Source organism: Ranitomeya variabilis, chromosome 3, assembly GCF_051348905.1.
Source record: "Ranitomeya variabilis isolate aRanVar5 chromosome 3, aRanVar5.hap1, whole genome shotgun sequence".
In the NCBI taxonomy this organism is placed as follows: domain Eukaryota; kingdom Metazoa; phylum Chordata; class Amphibia; order Anura; family Dendrobatidae; genus Ranitomeya; species Ranitomeya variabilis.
The window spans coordinates 337,490,350-337,508,699 of NC_135234.1; the positions used below are offsets into that span (position 1 = coordinate 337,490,350).

General features: G+C 41.6%; 1 protein-coding gene across 2 annotated transcripts in view; it reads left to right on the forward strand.

Annotated features, from left to right (window-relative positions):
• The window catches only part of AGO4 (argonaute RISC component 4), a 98,850-nt gene that overhangs the window by 50,964 nt on the left and 29,536 nt on the right, over window positions 1-18,350 (forward strand). The window contains exons 6-11 of one of the 2 annotated variants that reach the window (XM_077295816.1): window positions 11,212-11,346; window positions 11,440-11,527; window positions 14,425-14,572; window positions 14,769-14,888; window positions 15,446-15,574; window positions 16,945-17,078. In XM_077295816.1, the coding sequence (XP_077151931.1) occupies window positions 11,212-11,346; window positions 11,440-11,527; window positions 14,425-14,572; window positions 14,769-14,888; window positions 15,446-15,574; window positions 16,945-17,078 (754 nt within the window). Of the gene's footprint in view, window positions 1-11,211; window positions 11,359-11,439; window positions 11,528-14,424; window positions 14,573-14,768; window positions 14,889-15,445; window positions 15,575-16,944; window positions 17,079-18,350 lie in introns of both variants that reach the window. The other variant, XM_077295815.1, reaches the window with a different exon arrangement.

Genomic DNA, 18,350 nt, shown 5'->3' on the forward strand with positions numbered 1-18,350 from the left:
CCTCACAACATAGCCTATGACGCTCTCGGGGTCCAGACGTGTGACTGTGCAAAATTTTGTGGCTGTAGCTGCGACGGTACAGATGCCAATCCCGGACATACACACATACATACATACACACATTCAGCTTTATATATTAGATATACCTGTATGTAATCTCCTGTATATAGTATATACCTGTGTGTCATCTCACCTATATATAGTATATATCTGTGTGTCATCTCCTCCTGTATATAGTATATACCTGTATGTCATCTCCTACACATAGCATATACCTGTATGTCATCTCCTCCTTTATATACTATATACCTGTAGGTAATCTGCTCCTGTATATAGTATATACCTGTGTCATCTCCTCCTGTATATAGTATATACCTGTATGTCATCTCCTCCTGTATGTAGTATGTACCTGTATGTCATCTCCTCCTCTATATAGTATATACCTGTGTGTCAAATCTCCTGTATATAGTATATATCTGTGTGTCATCTCCTCCTGTATATAGTGTATATACCTGTGTGTCATCTCCCCTGTAAATAGTATATACGGGTCATTCCATGTCAAGTGAACCAATGATTTTTACCACTATATTTTTAATTCTTTTGAGATTTTGTTATTTGGTAATAGTGTGTCAGAGAATGCAAAATGTGAAGAAGAAAAAATTCTAGATATTTATTTATTTTTTTTTAATTGATTTTTAAAGTTCGGAAAAAGTTCGAATTTCGGTGTTGCCTGCCTTTACATTTCTCCCCATAACTCAGGCTAGAAAAGAGATAGAGAAACAAAATAAACACCATTCTACTCAGAACTGTACAGGCTTTCACCAGATATGTCACAAGAGTATCTTTGATAATATTTTACCTATGCGAACGCAAGCGTAAAACTTTAAAATGCATTTCTGAAAAAAACGTTTAATTTAAAAATTTCAAAAGCTGCACATGTGCCTGCTATGCTCCTAGCCACATCTATACCAAAATACAAGCTGGGATCGTGATGGGATCATATTTTAAAAAATAAAACTATTACAGTGTCAGTTCAAAAATCTTGATTTCAGATCTGTTCAGCCTGTGGTCTAACAGTGTGGGGTCTAGATTTAGTGTTGGGGCTGAGGATGACCAGGGGTAGACGGTGACTGCAGAGCAGATGACCGGCCGGCAGCTCCAGCCTCCACAGACCGTATTCACACCAAATCTTATCACCCAGGCAACTCCTCAAATGGAGGGAGAAAAATACTCTTAACATCCAGTTCATGTATTGTACAAACCAGGACTACGAAGAGGAGGAGAGTTTGTTATAACATCGGTTACAGGAAGCAGAACCCATCACAGGGACTCAGCAATACCGGACTGTCATTCCATGTAGTGGAAATAAAGACAGTGACGTCCATGACGTGGTAGAAGGCGGCACAAGATCAGCAATGGATGGCACAACTGGCTATGTGACCTGTGAATATGATCGGTGCTGGCGGCTACTGGACTCTCCAAAGATTGTGAAAATGAAGACGTTGAAAGGACTTTTCTGCACCTTCTGGCCCAGCGCCGTCCTTTGTGTATCCAAGAAAACCAGACATTTTAAAAGTGAACAAAAATCAGATATAACTCAGGTGGAGCCGAGCACCATGACAGCCGCACATACTCTGACACAGAAGGAAACGGCCATTGCTAGTAAGCGCTTATGGACAAGATGACATTTCACACTAGAAGGGACACATTGATGATAGAAGGCCAGTGTAACAACCTACTATTAATTGATTGATTAGTTCATATTTTATAGTACGAGGATTTAACTACTGGACTATTCTTCTTAAACACTTCAGAAATTACATGTTTAGTGATATAGTAGAAAAAAAATTGTTCCATGTATAAATAGGTGGTAGAAATATTGGTTCTTTTAATCTGGTTTTTAACATATAATTAGGATCAGACTGTATTTAGAAAACCACACTTGAGGATGTGATCACCTTTTATCTTTTGGCTTGTACAATGAATTCAGGTTGAAAATGCTGAGCAAGTTGTGTTATGATGATTAAGATGTATTTATTCTGGCACTTTGGTAGTTGTTTTTTGCGTTTCTTTATTGTTACATATAAATGTTGAATGCAATAAGTTGTAATTTGAAAGGAAAAAAGGAAGAAACTCACACAAACATAAAATCAGATGATTCAAGGCTTAAAATAAAAATACAAATTTGATAGATTCCAAGTTGAATCCCTGTACAAATATAAACAAGGACACAAGTAACACACATGCATGTTTTCACAATTTTAAAACATACGTTTTTTCCAGAATTGCGCATCAAAATTTTTAATTTGATTTCTCCAAAACAAAATATAAAGAAACATAGTCTTGTGACATATCAAATGAAAGCCGGTACCGTTCTGAGAAAAATTATGCCTCTCCCACCTCTATATCTTAATTCTAGCCCGAGATATGATAAAAAATGTAAAGCCATACCAGGCCAAAATCCGCGCTTTTTCAAAATTTTAAAAACCTGTAAAAAATTAACTGATGAAGAAAAAAATTCTGAACTTTTAATTTGTAATTAACTAAAGTTGTGCTTCATAAAAACAAAAAATAAAAAAAAATCTAAAGACGTAAGGTAAAAAAAATATTCATATTTGGATCACTTGATATGGCATGACCCATACCTGTGTGTCATCTCCTCCTGTATATAGTATATAGCTGTATGTCATCTCCTCCTGTATTAGCCCTCGTTCACACGTTATTTGGTCAGTATTTTTACCTCAGTATTTGTAAGCTAAAATGGCAGCCTGATAAATCCCCAGCCAACAGTAAGCCCACCCCCTGGCAGTATATATTAGCTCACACATACACATAATAGACTGGTCATGTGACTGACAGCTGCCGGATTCCTATATGGTACATTTGTTGCTCTTGTAGTTTGTCTGCTTATTAATCAGATTTTTATTTTTGAAGGATAATACCAGACTTGTGTGTGTTTTAGGGCGAGTTTCGTGTGTCAAGTTGTGTGTGTTGAGTTGCGTGTGGCGACATGCATGTAGGGACTTTTGTGAGATGAGTTTTGTGTGGCGACATGCGTGTAGCAACTTTTTGTGTGTCGAGTTGCATGTGACAGGTTAGTTTAGCAAGTTGTGTGCAAGTTTTGCGCATGGCGAGTTTTGCGCGTGGCGAGTTTTGTGTGGTGCCTTTTGAGTATGTGCAAGTTTTGTGTGAGGCAACTTTTGCATGTGTTGCAACTTTTGTGCATGTGGCAATTTTTCTGCGTGTGGCAATTTTTCTGCGTGTGCAAGTTTTGCGTGTGGCGAGTTTTGCATGTGGAGAGTTTTGCGCGTGGCGAGTTTTGAGCGGCGACTTTTGTGTTTCTACTTTTATGTGGCGAGGTTGGTGTATGTGTGGTGAAATGTGCGCTGAGGGTGGTATATGTGTTCGAGCACGTGGTAGTGTGTGGCGCATTTTGTGTGTGTGTTCATATCCCCGTGGTGGTGTGGTGATTATCCCATGTTGGGGCCCCACCTTAGCAACTGTACAGTATATACTCTTTGGCGCCATCGCTGTCATTCTTTAAGTCCCCCTTGTTCACATCTGGCAGCTGTTAATTTGCCTCCAACACTTTTCCTTTAATTTTTTCCCCATTATGTAGATAGGGGCAAAATTGTTTGGTGAATTGGAAAGCGCGGGGTTAAAATTTCACCTCACAACATAGCCTATGACGCTCTCGGGGTCCAGACGTGTGACTGTGCAAAATTTTGTGGCTGTAGCTGCGACGGTTCAGATGCCAATCCCGGACATACATACATACATACACACATTCAGCTTTATATATTAGATATGTATGTATGTATGTGTATGTATATGTATATATATATATATATATATATATATATATATATATATATATATATATATATATATATATATATATATATATATATATATAAAAAATTGGGCCTTTTAGGGTATGTTTCCACGTTCAGGATTACATCCGGAATAGCTGAATAGCTGCGGATTGGACTCTGTGTACAACTGCAGCTTCCAGATGTTACCGCATAGTGGAGGGGATTTTATGAAATCCCGTCTCCACAGTGCATGCGAACACGCACCCGGCGGGCCTATGGACATGCGGCATGCCTTTTTAGATCGCAGTATGTCTGTTTACCTTGCAGCGACGCAAGGTAAATCACAGGGCCCTATGAATGGGGTGCGGAGATTCCGGATGTGTGCAATGAACACATCCAGAATCACCGCGTGTTCAGAAGAGGGCGGCGCTTTGGGCGGAGCGAGTTTTCTGCTCCGTCCAAAGCGCCGTCATTACGGACGGTGGAAACATACCCTTAAAGATCATTTCATCTTCAACTTGCTAAAATGTTCACAATAACAGTCATTTTGACCATGGGTGCCCAAATTTTACATGCCAACTGTAAATCCCTTCCTCAGCCAATTTTCATTTTTGCATTTATCATTTCCTCTCCCTTCTTAAAGGGAACCTGTCACCCCCAAAATCGAGGGTGAGCTAAGCCCACTGGCATCAGGGGCTTATCTACAGCATTCTGTATTGCTGTAGATAAGCCCCCGATGTATCCTAAAAGATGAGAAAAAGAGGTTAGATTATACTCACGCGGGCGGTCCGATCCGGTGGGCGTCGCGGTCCGGTCCGGTCCGGGGCCTCCCATCTTCATCAGATGACGTCCTCTTCAGGTCTTCATGCCGCAGCTCCGGCGCAGACGTACTTTGTCTGCCCTCTTGAGGGCAGAGCAAAGTACTGCGGTGCGCAGGCATCGGGAAAGGTCAGGGCATTCAACAGGGCAGACAAAGTACGCCTGCACCGCAGCTGCAGCGTGAAGACCAGAAGAGGACGTCATCTGATGAAGATGGGAGACACCGGACCGCGACGCCCATCAGACCGGACCGGGACCGCCCCTGGGTGAGTATAATCTAACCTCCTTTTCTTATCTTTTAGGATACATCGGGGGAACTTATCTACAGCATTACAGAATGCTGTAGATAAGCCCCTGATGCTGGTGGGCTTAGCTCACCCTCGATTTTGGGGGTGACAGGTTCCCTTTAAATTGTTCTAACTTTTTTTATTTTTGTACTGATATAAACAAATGAGAGCTTATTTTGTGCAGGAAACGCCACTCATATTACTATGTTGAATACAGAAGAATGGCAAAAAAAGTGGCGAAATGCAATTGCGTCATTTATTGTTTTGGATTTTATTTCTACGATGTTCATTAGTAGTAAAAATTACTTGACTCTCAATGCATCCCAGTCCCATATTTTTTGGAGTGCAGCTGAGCCCAAACACGAGCACATTGAGAGTGTGCTGGCCAGCCCACCTAATCGAAAAGTAGGGGCGTGACTAATAGGCTCTGTATCAGACACTATGCAGTACCATTGTGTGAAAAATGCCCTATACAGGCCTTCTACTTGTATACTGGGCAGTCACCCCCTCCAGGAATGGGTAGGTGGAGAGTGACTGTTGATCTGGTATTTTGCCCCTGTGTTGCTAACATCTTGCTTTATGGGCTGGCTGCACCCTGTAGTGCATTTGTTCCAAGATCTGGGCAGGTAAAGTGTTGCTGCCCTTTTTTCTGCTGTTTAAATCAAATTTTTGGAGACTTTGAGTCTTTAATGGCTTTGCTATTTAGTTTCCCAGAAAAGTCTGAGCTTTCAGAAAATACATACACACACATTGTTGTTTCTTCTGACTGATTTGGAAAACTTGTGTTTTTGAAAACTGCAGCATGTCGTTTTTGCAGCGTTTTTTCACCCATAAAAAACAATAAGTAAAAAAAAACAAAAAACCTCAGGTATCTGGCTTTGCTGCATTTTTAATGAAAAAAACATGTACAGCAGTATGTGAAACCCAATTATTTTTGTGATTTCTCCCAATTTTAAACCATAATGTCTTGGTCTCCTCACCTGAGAATGGTAGTTAGGATCAGTACAGTTTGATTAAATTAGTGATGTGTACAAATTAAACACTGGCCGACCAAGGTGTGAAAGTAAACTGTGTCCACAAACTCAATGCTCTGCCAATGTCTTGGTAAACTTTTCCTGACCCATTCACCTCCCCCACTTTTACATTTGTAATTGTGTATTTTTTCATAAACTCATATGAACTTTGTTCAGAATAGTCACTATTTTTTCAGACAATTTTTTTTCAACTAAATAATTTCATCAAGTTGCCTTTTTTCCTGAAAAACCCAGTAAAACCTGCTTTTTGCAAGCGTCTTTAATGCTAAGAGAGCAGGTTTTGCCTGCAAAAAAAAAACGCTGCAAAAAATGCAACATGTGAACATAGCCTTAGATTGTGAAAATCCCACAAATATTGAGTCGAGCTTAACCAAACGTTGTGTAGTCCTAGCCTATCACCTAAAAGATGCAGGTTTTTAATTGAGTTATTTTTAACTGCTTATTATACTAAATTGGCATTTATTTCCCTTGTGCATTGTGCTTAATTTCAGTACATTTCTAAAAGTTAGCAGGAAGTAATGCGGTCCATTGGATAGGACATATCTTCCCGATATCTGAGGGTTTGACTGCTGGGATCCTCATCCCTTATTCTCAAGATATCAGTGTGAATGGAGTGGTGGTCTATATTGTACACTGCCTCTATATTCATTGTTAACCCCTTTCTGACATTGGACGTACTATCCCGTCGAGGTGGGGTGGGCCCGTATGACCACCGACTGGATAGTACGTCCAGCGCGATCGGCCGCGCTCACGGGGGGAGCGCGGCTGATTGCGGCCGGGTGTCAGCTGACTATCGCAGCTGACATCCGGCACTATGTGCCAGGAGCGGTCACGGACCGCCCCCGGCACACTGCGATCAAACATGATCGCAGTGTGCCGGCGGTATAGGGAAGCATCGCGCAGGGAGGGGGCTCCCTGCGTGCTTCCCTGAGACCCCCGGAGCAACGTGATGTGATCGCGTTGCTCCGAGGGTCTCTTACCTCTTCCTCCCTGCGGCAGGCCCGGATCCAAGATGGCCGCGGCATCCGGGTCCTGCAGGGAGGTGGCTTCACTGCGCCTGCTCAGAGCAGGCACCGGGAAGCCTCCAGGATCTGTGCACTTCAGATCGCCGATCTGACACAGTGCACAGCAAAGTGTCAGATCAGCGATCTTACACTATAACGTCATGCCACCTCCTGGGGCAATGTTAGGGTATGTCTCCACGGTACGGATGGCCGGCGGTATCGCCGCAGCGGCGAAGCCGCTCGGCGCTAAGCCCCGCCCCCTTTCTGGGACGCGATCATGCCGGATGTGTTAACTCTTCACATCCGGGATGATCGCTCTCTCCCATAGGGCCCTGTTATATGCCTTGCGGGGACGCTGCGTCCCCGCAAGGTGTACGGACATGCTGCGATCTGAAAAGACGCGCAGCATGTCCGTAGTCGCAGGGCCGCCGCGTGCGGGTTTCCACGCATAGTGGAGACAGGATTTCATCAAATCCCCTCCACTATGCAGGAACATCTGGACGCTGCTTGTTTGACACTGCAGCGCTGCGCAGCGTCAAACAAGCAGCGTTTCCTGAACGTGGAAACATACCCTTATAGAGTAGAAAAAAAAAAAATTCACATGTGTAAAAAAAAAAAAAAAATTACAAAAAAATGCAAAAAAAAAATTATATTGTTCCTATAAATACATTTCTTTATCTAAATAAAAAAAACAAACAATAAAAGTACACATATTTAGTATCGCCGCGTCCGTAGCGACCCGACCTATAAAACTGTCCAACTAGTTAACCCCTTCAGTTAACACCGTAAAAAAAATATAATATAAATATCCATGGTACCAGTGAAAACGTCATCGTGTCCCGCAAAAAACGAGACTCCATACAGCGTCATCAAATAAAAAAGTTATAGTCCTCAGAATAAAGCGATGCAAAAATAATTATTTTTTCTATAAAATAGTTTTTATCGTATAAAAGCACCAAAACATAAAAACAATGATATAAATGAGGTATCGCTGTAATCGTACTGACCCGAAAAATAAAACTGCTTTATCCATTTTACCAAACGCGGAACGGTATAAATGCCTCCCCCAAAAGAAATTCATTAATAGCTGGTTTTTGGTCATTCTGCCTTCACAAAAATCGGAATAAAATGCGATCAAAAAATGTCACGTGCCCGAAAATTTCACGTGTGGTAACGCAAAAAATATTTTTTGCAATAAAAAGCGTATTTCAGTGTGTGACGGCTGCCAATTATAAAAATCTGCTAAAAAACCCGCTATAAAAGTAAATCAAACCCCCCTTCATCACCCCCTTAGTTAGCGAAAAATTAAAAGATTAAGAAAATGTATTTATTTCCATTTTCCCATTAGGGTTAGGGCTAGGGTTAGGGTTGGGGCTAGGGTTAAGGCTACAGTTGGGGTTGGGGCTAAAGTTAGGGTTAAGGTTGGGGCTAAAGTTAGGGTTAGAGTTTGGATTACATTTACGGTTGGGAATAGGGTTGGGATTAGGGTTAGGGGTGTGTCAGGGTTAGGGGTGTGGTTAGGGTTACCATTGGGATTAAGGTTAGGGATGTGTTTGGATTAGGGTTTCCGTTATAATTGGGGGGGTTTCCACTATTTAGGCACATCAGGGGCTCTCCAAACGCGACATGGCGTCCGATCTCAATTCCAGCCAATTCTGCGTTGAAAAAGTAAAACAGTGCTCCTTCCCTTCCGAGCTCTCCCGTGCGCCCAAACAGGGGTTTACCCCAACATATGGGGTATCAGCGTACTCGGGACAAATTGGACAACAACTTTTGGGGTCTAATTTCAACTGTTACCCTTGGAAAAATAGACAACTGGGGGCTAAAAAATAATTTTTGTGGAAAAATTTTTTTTTTATTCTCATGGCTCTGCGTTATGAACTGTAGTGAAACACTTGGGGGTTCAAAGCTCTCATAACACATCTAGATAAGTTCCTTGGGGGGTCTAGTTTCCAATATGGGGTCACTTGTGGGGGGTTTCTACTGTTTAGGTACATTAGGGGCTCTGCAAACGCAATGTGATGCCTGCAGACCAATCCATCTAAGTCTGCATTCCAAATGACGCTCCTTCCCTTCCGAGCTCTGCCATGCGCTCAAACGGTGGTTCCCCCCCACATATGGGGTATCAGCATACTCAGGACAAATTGGACAACAACTTTTGGCTTATAATTTCAACTGTTACCCTTGGAAAAATACAAAACTGGGGGCTAAAAAATAATTTTTGTGGGAAAATTTTTTTTTTTTAATTTTCATTGCTCTGCGTTATGTACTGTAGTGAAACACTTGGGGGTTCAAAGCTCTCACAACACATCTAGATGAGATCCTTAGGGGGTCTACTTTTCCAAAATGGTGTCACTTGTGGGGGGTTTCAATGTTTAGGCACATCAGTGGCTCTCCAAACGCAACATGGCGTCCCATCTCAATTCCTGTCAATTTTGCATTGAAAAGTCAAACGGCGCTCCTTCCCTTCCGAGCTCTCCCATGCGCCCAAATAGTGGTTTACCCCAAAATATGGGGTATCAGCATACTCAGGACAAATTGTACAACAACTTTTGAGGTCCAATTTCTTCTCTTACCCTTGGGAAAATAAAAAATTGGGGGCGAAAAGATCATTTTTGTGAAAAAATGATTTTTTATTTTTACGGCTCTGCATTATAAACTTCTGTGAATCACTTTTAATGGGTCAAAGTGCTCACCACACATCTAGATAAGTTCCTTAGGGGGTCTACTTTCCAAAATGGTGTCACTTGTGGGGGGTTTCAATGTTTAGGCACATCAGGGGCTCTCCAAACGCAACATGGCATCCCATCTCAATTCCAGTCAATTTTGCATTGAAAAGTCAAATGGCGCTCCTTTGCTTCCGAGCTTTACCATGCGCCCAAACAGTGGTTTACCCCCACATATGGGGTACCTGCGTACTCAGGACAAATTGTACAACAACTTTCTTGGTCCATTTTCTCCTGTTACTCTTGGTAAAATAAAACAAATTGGAGCTGAAGTAAATTTTTTGTGAAAAAGTTAAATGTTCATTTTTATTTAAACATTCCAAAAATTCCTGTGAAACACCTGAAGGGTTAATAAACTTCTTGAATGTGGTTTTGAGTACCTTGAGGGGTGCAGTTTTTAGAATGGTGTCAAACTTGGTTATTTTCTATCATATAGACCCCTCAAAATGACTTCAAATGAGATGTGGTCCCTAATAAAAAAATGGTGTTGTAAAAATGAGAAATTGCTGGTCAACTTTTAACCCTTATAACTCCCTAGCAAAAAAAAAATTTTGTTCCAAAATTGTGCTGATGTAAAGTAGACATGTGGGAAATGTTACTTACGGTATGTATGTTGTGTGACATATCTCTGTGATTTTATTGCATAAAAATTTAAAGTTGGAAAATTGCGAAATTTTCAAAATTTTCGCCAAATTTCCGTTTTTTTCACAAATAAACGCAGGTAATATCAAAGACATTTTATCACTATCATGAAGTACAATATGTCACGAGAAAACTATGTTAGAATCACTGGGATCCGTTGAAGCGTTCCAAAGTTATAACCTCATAAAGGGACAGTGGTCAGAATTGTAAAAATTGGCCCGGTCATTAACGTACAAACCACCCTTGAGGGTAAAGGGGTTAAAGGGAGTGCCAAAGACCATCCGAGCAGAGCACTCAGCAGTTCTAATAAAAATAAATGATGCGGCAGTCTCATGATCGACCAATGGTCTAATTACACTGTTCTCATGATCGGTGGTGAACCCATTGATTACATCCCCAACAATTGGGAAGATATCCCCTATCCAGTGAAACTGGAGAATACCTACTTAAAGAGGACCTGTTACTAGGCCAAAGGTACCCAGTTTGTGCACTTGTTTTATTCCTGTTGCTTTCCTGTGTATTCAATGTTTGTTTTTTGTTTTCGTTTTTTTTCTTTCTCCACCATGTGGTTCCTAAGTGGGCACATTTTATTTAGTGCAAATGTTTGGTTTCTACAAAGAAGTGAATCAGAGCAGCGCAAAGACATGCCCCCAGAAAACCTGAGCCCTGCCCTCTTGTAAAAAAACGTTTATAGCGGTGCTAAATAAAAAAACAAAAAAATCATATCTCTGGAACCGTTTGACGGAGAGCAGGAATAAAATAAGCACAAAAACTGGCCAATTTGACTTGATTAGAGGTCCTCTTTTAGTGTAAGGGAGTTTATCAGATGTCATATATAATTAATGTTAACTAACCTGGATCTTGTATGTATTTTTCTTTTGCAGTTTCTGCCACTGCTTTTTATCGTGCTCAGCCGGTCATTGAGTTCATGTGTGAAGTCCTTGATGTTCAGAACATCAATGAACAGACCAAGCCTCTCACAGACTCCCAGCGAGTGAAATTTACCAAGGAGATAAGAGGTCATTCCTGGGGTTATTGTCCAATTTTTTTTCCCCCTCTTATTATTTTCCTATATTGGGGACCACTTTTCATCTTGCATACTTGCTTTTTAGGTCTTAAGGTGGAGGTCACACATTGTGGTCAGATGAAGAGGAAATACAGAGTGTGCAATGTTACCAGGAGACCAGCAAGTCATCAGACGTAAGCATTTTAGTATTTATTTTCCATTAAACCTCTTTAAAACTTAATACACAATGTCATGTTGAAAGAATAAAAAACAATTTACATTTTTTTTTTATTATGATAGTTATATTCAAGTGATAACAATGACAGCAGCCGGCGGCTGATTTGAGTTTTTTTCACCTGTCGCCTGCGCTATAAAGAAATGAAAAAACTTGGCGCGGGTTCCCCTCTACTTTCTTTAACCTACCAGGGAAAACTCACAACTGGGGGCTGCAACCCTCTGTTGTCAGCTTCAGCAAGGCTAGCTATCAAGAATAGAGGGGTACCCACACTGTTTTTTTAAATTATTGAAATTAATAATTTAAAAAAAAAGTGTGTGGGGTTGCCCCCATCTTTGACAACCAGCCTTGCTCAAGCTGGGGGCTGGGCCCGCAGCTGCCCAGAAAAGTCACATCTATTAGATGCGCCAATTCTGGCGCTTTGCCCGGCTCTTCCCACTTGCCCTGTAGTGGTGGCAAGGGGGGTTTGTATTTGTGGGGTTGATGTCACCTTTGTATTGTCAGGTGACATCAAGCCTATGGCTTAGTAATGAAGAGACGTCTATAACACACCTATCCTTTACTAATCCTATAGTTGTATTGTAAATATAGACAGCCAGAATAAAGTATTTTATTTGAAATAAAACAAAACAGTTTTCCACTTTTATTTAAAAATAACGAGCACAGTTATAATCGCCTAACGCCTATTCCACCGAAGCCCTCGTCTTCTGAAATCAAACGAAAATAAAAACACTGTTGTGAGCACAATGCCTCAAAAGTAGTTCCTGATTACATGTGAGGTATTGGCACAATCGGGAGAAATTGAACAACAAACTGAGAGGTCCATTTTTTCCTATTGGCACTTACACAAATTTAAAACATTGTGACTAAAACGTTTTTGCAGTAAAAATATAATTATTCTTTCTTCACCACCCACTGGTATAAATTTCTGTGAGGCACATGTGGTGTCAACATGCTTACTGCACTCCTAGATGAATAAATTGAGGTGTAATTTGTAAAATGGGGTCACTTAAAGGGCCTTCTTCTGTTTTGACACCTCAGGAGCTCTGCCAATATGACATTGCACCCTCAAACCAGTCCAGCAACATCTCCAAATCCGATATGGCGCTTTTTCACTTCTGAGCTTTGCACTGTGCCTCTAAAGTAGTTTTCAACCACATATGGGATATCTGCATACTCAGGAGAAATTGCACAACAAATTGTATGGTCCATTTTGCTTCTGTTACCCTTGTGAAAATAAAAAATTTGGAGAAAAAACAACATTTTTGTGGGAAAAATTAATTTTTTTCATCTTCTGTGAAGCACCTGGAAGTTAAACGTGTTCACCACACATCTAGATACATTCCTTGAGAGGTCTATTTTCCAAAATGGTGTCACTTATGGGTGATTTCCACTGTTTAGGCTCCTCAGGGGCTCTTCAAACACGACATGGCCTCCCCTAATGAGTCCAGCAAATTTTGCGTTCAAAAAGTCAAGAAATTAAATCTTGCCAAATCAGACAAGGTGATTTTCTGGATTTGTTTTCTCATTTTGACTCTCGGGCTGTGTACCCACGTTGAATTTTTTTTATGCGTTTTTGCTGCATTTTTTTCTGCAGCGGAAACGCATAAAAACGCTTAAACGCATTCCCATGCATCCTATGGGATTCCACAGTTGCTGTGCCCATGCTGCCGATGTGCCCATGCTGCCAATTTTCCCACTGCGGAATCGCATACTGGTAAAATCCACAGCATGTTCATTATTTCTGCGGAATCTCTGCGATTCCGCCTCCATAGGGTTGCATTGAAACGCTCACTTTACGCATGTGGCTATGCCCACCATGCGTAAAGTGAGCTCTTCATGTGCGGATGGTACCCAGGGTCTGGAGGAGAGGACACTCTCCTCCAGGCCCTGGGTACCATATTTCTGTGAAAAAAAAAGAGAATTAAAATAAAAAATTATGGATATACTTGCCTTCTGATGGCCCCCGGAGTCCTCCCGGCTCTCAGCGGTGCACATGTCGGCTTCCGTTCCCAGGGATGCATTGCGCGAATCACCTGAGATGACGTCGCGGTCACGCGACCGTGACGTCACAGTCACGCGACCGTGACGTCACAGTCACGCGACCGTGACGTCACAGTCACGCGACCGTGACGTCACAAAGGTCCTTCGCGCAAAGCATCCCTGGGAACGGAACGTACCAGGAGCGCCACTGAGGAGATCGGGGGCCGTCGGAAGGTGAGAATAACCATATTTTTTTTTTTTTTTTTTAATTACTGTTAACATTCTATCTTTTACTATTGATGCCTATGCAGCATCAATAGTAAAAAGTTGGTCACACTTGTCAAGCACTATGCTTCACAAGTGTGACCAACCTGTCAATCACTTTTCCAAGTGATGATTCAAATCGCTTGGAAAACGCAAGCATTCTGCAAGCTAAAAACGCTTGTGTTTGCGGGAAAACGCATGTGAATTCCGCATGCGTTTTACCCAAGGCAGGGAGTTGCAGAAATGCTGCGGACATTTCCGCAGCATTTCTGCAACATGGGCACATAGCCTCATAGTTGTGGTCTACCTATGATGTCAATTACAGGCCTCTCTCATCTTTTTAAGTGGGATAAATTGCACAATTGGTGGCTGACTAAATACTTTTTTCCCCCACTGTTTATTAACTGTTTAGATTTTCTCTCTTGGATGATGGTTCGTTTATCATTTCAAGAGTCTATAATTAATTAGCACAACATTTGTCTTATGTAAAATGGATTGGTTAGCTTGTGCAGCCATGATCGTTCCAGACTATTATTCTCTGACACAAGGCCACGTAAATGTTTTCTTGGATGTTAACTTAGATTTTCTTTTTTTTCTTTCTTTCTTTAGTTTCCCCTTGCAGCTAGAAAATGGGCAGGCAATGGAGTGTACAGTGGCCCAGTACTTCAAGCAAAAATACAGTTTGCAGCTCAAATATCCTCATTTGCCTTGTTTGCAAGTGGGTCAAGAGCAGAAGCACACCTATTTACCTCTTGAGGTAATAGAAACTAGAAAATGAGGTGTTATATTGGCTATTAGAAGTAAAAAGGGTTATGATGCCCTACCCCTGGAGTGAGGTTAGCAGATCAAGACTTAAATTAAAAAAAAAAAATGGCCAGTTCAACAATTTTCATATAGTGTCCAACACTTTTTCTTTTCTTTCACACTGATGAATTATTTGTACATTTTCTCAGGTCTGTAATATAGTAGCTGGCCAACGCTGTATCAAGAAGCTGACTGACAATCAGACCTCCACTATGATCAAAGCAACAGCCCGATCTGCCCCCGACAGACAGGAAGAGATCAGCCGGCTGGTGAGTGCGTGTGTGTATCTGCATCAACCAAGTGCCGAGTTGCTCACTAACAGGATTTCATTTTTGAGCTTGTAAAGTGATGTATCTACTGAATCAAAGATGGGTCTGGATTGTAATATAACTTTTTTCCATAAAAAAAAAAAAAAAAAATGATTTGCATAATGTTAGCAGATTTACTGGAAGTTGTCATGGCCAGTAGTGTAAATATCATCTATTATGCTTTTGCAGATGCCTTAAGGGGTTGTCTCGGCACAGATCCCTTTAAATGTAGCCCCCACACACAAAGGTTGAAAGAGTTTTCCAAAATCAATCTATTTATGGTCAATCCTTATGATGGGCCTTCAGTGTTAGATTTGTGGGGGTGAGATTCTGCACAACTTCCTACCACCACAGTGGTAAGGATAGCTCCGCAGCCTCTTCAGTATTTTGCATTGCTCCTTATAGGTGCACGAGATCTCAGTAGTGGCTGTGCTGGGTACTCATATGTTGCATATGTGTATGTATGTGTGTATGTGTAGCAGCCACTTATGTGATGATATATACGCTTGTGTCAACAGGTGAAGAGTAATAGCATGGTAGGAGGACCAGACCCATATCTGAAAGAGTTTGGCATAGTTGTACATAATGAAATGACAGAACTCACTGGCAGGGTGCTTCCAGCTCCAATGCTTCAGTACGGTGGCAGGGTAAGCATTTGCCTTTTACTACTTGAGTTTTTTTTTTTTTTTTTTAAAGGGCACCTGTCACCCCGTTTTTTCAGTATGAGATAAAAATACTGTTAAATAGGGCCTGAGCTGTGCATTACAACAGTGTATTTTGTGGACCCCGATTCCCCACCTATGCTGCCAAAATACATTGCCAAAGTAGCCGTTTTCGCCTGTCAATCAGGCTGGTCTGGTCAAAAGTTTTCCGTTGGTGGCGTAGTTTGCGCATGCCCAAGGTCCGGAATCCACTGCACAGGGGAGTTAAAAGAGCGCGATGTGCACTATTTCATTGGTGATCGGTGGGGGCGGCCATCTTCCTTTGGCCGCGCATGCGCAGAAGCGGCGCTCTGCTGGCCGCGGCTTCAGGAAAATGGCCGCAGGATGCCGCGCGTGCGTAGATGGAGATCGCGGCGGCCATTTTCCTGAAGCCGAGATGCGAACTCTGCTTCAGGAAAATGGCCGCCGCGATCTCCATCTGCGCACGCGCGGCATCCCGCGGCCATTTTCCTGAAGCCGCGGCCAGCAGAGCGCCGCTTCTGCGCACGCGTGGCCAAAGGAGGATGGCCGCCCCCACCGATCACCAATGAAATAGTGCACATCGCGCTCTTTTAACTCCCCTGTGCAGTGGATTCGGGACCTTGGGCATGCGCAAACCACTACGCCACCAACGGAAAACTAAGCAAGATCTGGGGGAAGACACCACGCCCTTTTGACCAGACCAGCCTGATTGACAGGCGAAAACGGCTTCTTTGGTAACGTATTTTGGCAGCATAGGTGGGGAATCGGGGTCCACAAAATACACTGTTGTAATGCACAGCTCAGGCCCTATTTAACAGTATTTTTATCTCATACTGAAAAAACGGGGTGACAGGTGCCCTTTAAGGAGTGGGGGTGTACGCACAAATTACACACACCTTCTTGTTTGCAATGTTTGTATAAAAGGTGCAGTAGGGTGTGTCTGCCAAATGGATGAGTGGTTACTAACAGATGTCAAAGATTGTCAAAGTGCCTAAGTAATGGAGTATAACTCCTTCATCCAGAGATCAGGGAGTGAGGGGCAAGATGCATGCATAGACTTGTAAGACTTACCTGTATGTAATGTTACTACCATGCCTTACCTAGGCCTGTAACAAAACAAGCTGTTATTCCTTTTTGTGGTATAGTGTGAAAGCTGGAATAATTCAGGATTTATTTTTTTATGTAGACAGTAACAAATACCTCATTAATGTAAAAAAACAGATTTAGATATTCAATTTTCTATTGACACCTTCCCTCTTATGCTAAGTTTTTTGTTAGGAAAGTTTCTCGGACTAAGACTAATGACCTGTATTATTTCTTTGTTTTCCTCCTAGAACAAAACTGTGGCCACTCCAAACCAGGGTGTGTGGGACATGAGAGGGAAGCAGTTCTATGCTGGCATTGAAATCAAAGTTTGGGCCGTTGCTTGCTTTGCACCTCAGAAACAGTGCAGAGAGGACTTGTTAAAGTGAGTTTTATCTAGGCTTGCTTAGAATGCAATGTTAATATTGGTTCAAGAATCTGTATATACTTGATTAAAGCACCACTCTAGCTATATATATATATATATATATATATATATATATATATATATATATATATATATATATATATATATATATATATATATATATATATATATATATATATATATATATATTAGTATTATACTCGCCAGCCACCTTCTTCAACTCTTCCCGGCATTGCTTCGATCCCGATCCACCATCTTGTGACCACAGCTTCTCACTGACAAGAAGTCAGAGGTAACGATCACAAGACCTCAATGCTATGTCTACAAATAAACTTATTCTTGCTCTCATAGACGTACATTGAGTAGTGACTTCCGGCTCGCCCAGCAAACACTGGAGTGATCTTGCAAGTCACAAACTGCTGAACATCAACCGGAGCAGTGCTGATAACAGGTGAAGGCAGCGACTAAGTATAATATTAGGGGCAGGGGACTAAAAGAAGTTGCACCTTTCCAGCGCTGCAATAAAACATTTCAAAACCGCTGAAGTGATGCTTTAAGCTTCCGGGTATTGTTTTTTTCTATTTCATGTGGTCCATATGGCAGAAAAATAATTTTTCTACTATTCTTCTTAATGGGTAACTGTCATTTTATAAAATTTTTATAGATTATAGGTGATGCATAGTGTTTTTGTACAGAACCCTATCTGTGAAGTCAACAGCTGCTCCACTAGGTGTATGGGCTCAATAGGAAGACTGTGTGTTGGTTCACTGCTCTGTGAGTAGGCGATTTGATCCATAGACTTGTTAAGCACTGCCTCTTTTCTGTGTGCACAGCAGCGTTTGGGAAGGTGGTCTCCTTCCGGACTTGGATCGCGCAGATCAGAAACATCATTGTTAGTCCTGTTGTTGCCATTGAACTTCTGTCAAAATAGACACTGCATGCTCAAAACTAGGAGACTGGTTAGAGTCTGCATTTGTGGCCAGAAGTTTGACACAACTTTGGTTTTCTGAAAGTGTGTTGCTTCAGAGTGGTTACATTTATATATTTTTGTCAGATGTTTCTATGCTTGTACTGAAGTACTATTAGGCATTGTTCACACTCTACATTTTTGCCTCATGTTTTTCAAGGGTGAAAAAAAAAAATTGTACTTTACAGTCCTATCAAGAGGACTGAGATGAGATTTCTGGAATCTCATGGACATGCTGCTTGTTTTTTCCTTGAGGACTTGAACCATGAAAGTGTGTTTTTTTTTTTTTCTCTTCGCCATGA